A 4,474-nucleotide genomic window follows, 5' to 3' on the forward strand; every position below is an offset into this window, starting at 1 on the left:
ATCCATCAACAAAACCAGATGTTGATACACAAGAAACATGCAGGAAGCACAAGCCCGAGGAACATCTTTCCTGGCTCTGGTGCTTTCCTCATCATGATGGGATGATCATTAATGTCATACAGTCACGGTATTTCTGACCTAGGAGCAGTTCATTGGCTTTGGCTGTAACACCAAAATTATAGCACCCATAAATACAAGATGTGGGAGACTATCCAACTGCAATTACAGAGATTTCTGAGTTACACATATGTAAATGAAGACGCACAAATATGTAAAGGATGACCATGTAGGCCACCACACCTGCTGCTGAGGGTATATAAATGCCCCAGTCTAGGAGGTGACATTCAACCTCCGAGTCTTCTCCCTGTAACTCAGGTGAACTCACATCTCCCTTCAACATGTCCTACAGCTGCTGCTCTGGAAACTTCTCCTCCCGCTCCCTTGGGGGCTACCTGCGCTACCCAAGCTTCTCCTGTGGCTCTTCCTACCCCAGCAACCTGGTCTACCGCACTGACCTCTGCTCTCCCAGCCCCTGCCAGCTGGGCTCCTCCCTCTACAGCGGCTGTCAGGAGACCTGCTGTGAGCCCACCAGCTGCCGGACGTCCTGCGTGGTGTCCAGCCCCTGCCAGACGTCCTGCTCCCTCCCGAGGACCTCCACGTTCTGCAGCCCCTGCTGGACTGCTTACCCTGAGTCTGTGGGCTTTGGGTCCAGAAGCTGCTACTCACTGGGCTATGGATCCCAGGGCTTCAGACCTCTGGGTTATAGAGTCTGTGGTTTCCCCTCCCTGAGCTATGGATCCAGTTTCTGTCGCCAATCTATTTTCCTTTGAGAAGTTTCCATCCATCTTGTAATGCGCACTCTGTAGATCTGGCTTCTACTGATTAGTGTGTCAAAGAGCCAAATCCATTTGAAACAGGCAGATTCTGTGATGAGATTATCTATTGTCTTAATTTTCTCCATTTGAAAGCATCTAATATTCCCTGATTGCCACCAACTTTACCTTGCCTGCTCTCAAACACCGGCTGATAGAAGAACCCTGTCAGACTACAAGATTAATTAGTAATTCAAATTGCATTGTTGATAGAATTTATGGTTTTGCATTTCTCTCAAAAATAGAAGAAAAGTAAAATGATTTTATTTTAATAAACTCTTTTTTCTGCTATCCAAATCTGCTGTCAATGTTGTTATTTATTAGTGATGTGTCAAGTAGGAATTGTGTTATCATTACTGCTGGTAATGGCCGTTGGAAGTCTCAGATTTTAAAGGCGTGCGCTAATTTTGGTTGGGCTTGGGTATTTTCTCCTGTTGAAGCAGGACTTCCTTGGATGCCAACAGTTTCTAGGTACAGCCTTTTTCTCAATGATATCTCAAGAGATTTGAATGTCTTGTTCAGACAATAAATATAGACCATGCATAAAAAGACATCATAAAGACATTATGCATCAGAGAAATTTGAAGAATGTGCGAACAAAATTTAGATTTACATGATGAGGCTGTGCATGCAGGTTATTCAAATGAAAGACTAGGGTGTGGGTGTAAAATTTCAGAAAAGAGCACCTATGAGCTTTAGCTAATCACAGTGAAGGTATGTCACGTATTTTTTTTAATTGACTAAATCCCTGTACTCCAATTACTGTTTTCAATCTGCTCAAATTATCTCCATTTGTATAAGAACAACTTAGATGGGAACAAACCTAGCTGGGAAGGAACTAGGCTCAGCAGGTGTGAACTTGCACCTGGGTTCTTTGCCAACGTACACAGTGAATCTAACTCTATACATGAAACCTTTATTATCATTGAAAATGATTGTTTCTGCTGCATATTGAAATGAAATGAGATATTCTTTATTTGTACCAGATTCTCTCCTACATCCAAGTGTTATAAATGTAAGGTGCTAACATGTAACATAGATACTGACTATGTAGTAGATAACACAGATAGCATACTACCATAGACAGCACGATAGCAACCAGAGACATTATATTCATACAGAACAAGCAATGTTTAAATACTTTTTTTCCTATTTTTATTTGATATGGTCTTCAAACGTGTCGAAATTAGGAAATGGATTGCAGGAGGTACTCGAAGCTTGGAAAACACCCAGTCTGCTAAGTTGATCTCAGTATATCTCACCATGCTCTATTTACTTCCTCCTTTCCTACCTACATAATAAAATCTGAATGTAAAAGGAGCTGTGGGGTTCATCACATTCAACCTACTTACTCTATAGAGGAGGAAACTGAGAGAAGAGCCAGATAGAATTTTACTAGATGACACAGCAGATTATTGTAGAGTTATTAGTAGAATTGCTTTATTCCATGCATTCTCTCGGATCCTGTCTTCCCTTATATGCTCCCTCTCTTCCTCATCTTCTCCCCTCCTCCCCCATCATGTTTAGGAAATAGTCATGACACTTACATGGCTAGAGGAACACATAAAGGCATAATGAAAGAAGATTTGGGGGAACAAATTCATCGTCCGTCGCGTTATAAAATTTAAAATCAGCAAACTCCTCTGTAAACGGTCCTGCTCGGAAATTTTAACGATCCAAGTTGTTATCATGCCCATAATCTTCAACCAAGAGAAAGAATCCAATTTTTACCCCAAAACATAAGCAAGGGCATAGCAGTCATGGGGAGCAGCCAAAACTTTTTTGGCCAAGCTGAGGCCAAATGTCTCCTCTGTTAATGGCTCCAGATTTTAGATGTAGTAGTGGAAATTTTTCTGGTTTTCAGAAATACACTAGTGTCTTAGTTTTTCTGTTATTGCCAAAGCAAACTACATCAAATTCGTGGAATAAACAATACTCATTTATTATCTTATAGTCCCATAGGTGAGAAGTCAGGTACAATCTCACTGGGCTAAAATCACTATGCTGGCAGAGCCGCATTCCTTTCCAGAGGCTCTATGGGAATATCTACTTTCTTGCCGTTTTCAGTTTCTGGTGGCCAGATGCATTCCTTAGCCCATTTTCTCCTTCCTCCGTCTTCAGATACAGCAATGAGGGTCAGGTCGATCTTACTCTGCTTCACTCCGACCTACTCTTCTGCCTCTCTCTCCCATTTTTCAGGATGCTTAAGATTATGTCATGCCTATCTGGCAATGTCCCTATTTTAAGGTCAACTGATTAGCAACTTTAATTCCATCTGCTACCTTACTAACCTTTTCCACATAAAGTAACATATTCACAAATTCCAAGATTTAGAATATGGGTGTATTTGAGGAACTGTTATTCTACCTACGAACATTAATAAACAAGCAAATTTATATATTAAAAAAAAAACCCTTGGGGCGCCTGGGTGTCTCAGTCGGTTGAGTGACCGACTTCAGCTCAGGTCACGATCTCATGGTTTGTGGGTCCGAGTCCTGCATCGGACTCTGTGCTGACAGCTCGGAGCCTGGAGCCTGCTTCGGATTCGGTGTCTCCCTCTGTCTTTGCCCCTCCTAGCTTGTGCTCTGTGTCTCTCTCTCTCAAAAATAAACACTTAAAAAAAAAAACTCAAAGACTGATTGACTGTGAATAGATAGCAATATTATGAAGTGCTCAAAAAGAGCAAAATTCAACGGTGAGGATAGCAAACTTGCAACACCACAATTACACTTGAAGTTATAACAATATCCCATTTCACGCTGATAGCCAAGGTAAGAAACCTGTAATATTCTACAAGAAACATAACTCCTGAGTTGATGTCTTGCCACGACCATTCAGGAAACTACCCCCTTCTCTATTCCATGTCTCTGGCACATACTAAATTTCCCAGAGGACAGACTTTCTTCTTTCTATACTTCCGTAGAGTATAGTGAATCGTGATCTTCCAGTTCTCGCCAAGTTAATCCTACTGCACATAATGGACAGAGACCAGCTGGCACTTATCTGGCTTCCTCCTGCTGCGTCCTTTGACAGAGATGCTCAGCACCTCGGATTTTGAACCTAGGGGTTTAGGTCCTGGCTTCCGCAGCCTGCACAACTATAATTCCGGAAGCTGCTAATCATCTGTCTGCCAACTGGTTTCCAATTCTGACTTCCAAGAATAAGTGTAACCAGTTTCCCAGGAAATGCTTCCATGAATCCTTTCTAGGAACTTGATTTCAACAATTTCTATTTATTAATGTTTATCCCATTAGTGATTACAGACAGTAGCTTGATCCTCCCCAACTCCTTGTCCTCATATTTGTTTTTTTTTTTCCTAATTAGTCATGCCTCAGAACACATTGCCAAACATGCTGTCAGTATCATTAGTTTTCATGACATTTTCACTGAGCCTTTTCCATGAGTCAGAGTCTGTGAAATGGAAATGTGTATTATTGAATATGTTTTTAATTTAGATTATATTTGTGTATTACTCCATAATTTAAAACATAGTAAGAAAAGGTGTGGGGTCTCTGTTCTAACTGGCCTGAAAGTTAATAGAGAAAGCAAATACTAAAGAATAATTATTTAACTATAGTAACAATGAGCTATGAATGAGTTTC

At 41.0% G+C, this 4,474-nt stretch overlaps 1 protein-coding gene across 1 annotated transcript; it reads left to right on the forward strand.

Annotated features, from left to right (window-relative positions):
• Nucleotides 1-347: 347 nt before the first annotated feature.
• Nucleotides 348-845, forward strand: LOC106988641 (keratin-associated protein 13-1-like). The gene has a single exon (XM_015087109.3). It carries the CDS (start codon nt 399-401, stop codon nt 828-830), a length of 432 nt encoding a protein of 143 aa, XP_014942595.1. The 5' UTR covers nt 348-398; the 3' UTR covers nt 831-845.
• Nucleotides 846-4,474: the final 3,629 nt, after the last annotated feature.

This window comes from Acinonyx jubatus, chromosome C2, assembly GCF_027475565.1.
Source record: "Acinonyx jubatus isolate Ajub_Pintada_27869175 chromosome C2, VMU_Ajub_asm_v1.0, whole genome shotgun sequence".
Classification (NCBI taxonomy): Eukaryota; Metazoa; Chordata; class Mammalia; order Carnivora; family Felidae; genus Acinonyx; species Acinonyx jubatus.

What these genes read in the sequence shown, in the direction of transcription:
- LOC106988641 (XM_015087109.3), top strand. Translation starts at nt 399, where the DNA reads ATGTCCTACAGCTGCTGCTCTGGAAACTTCTCCTCCCGCTCCCTTGGG.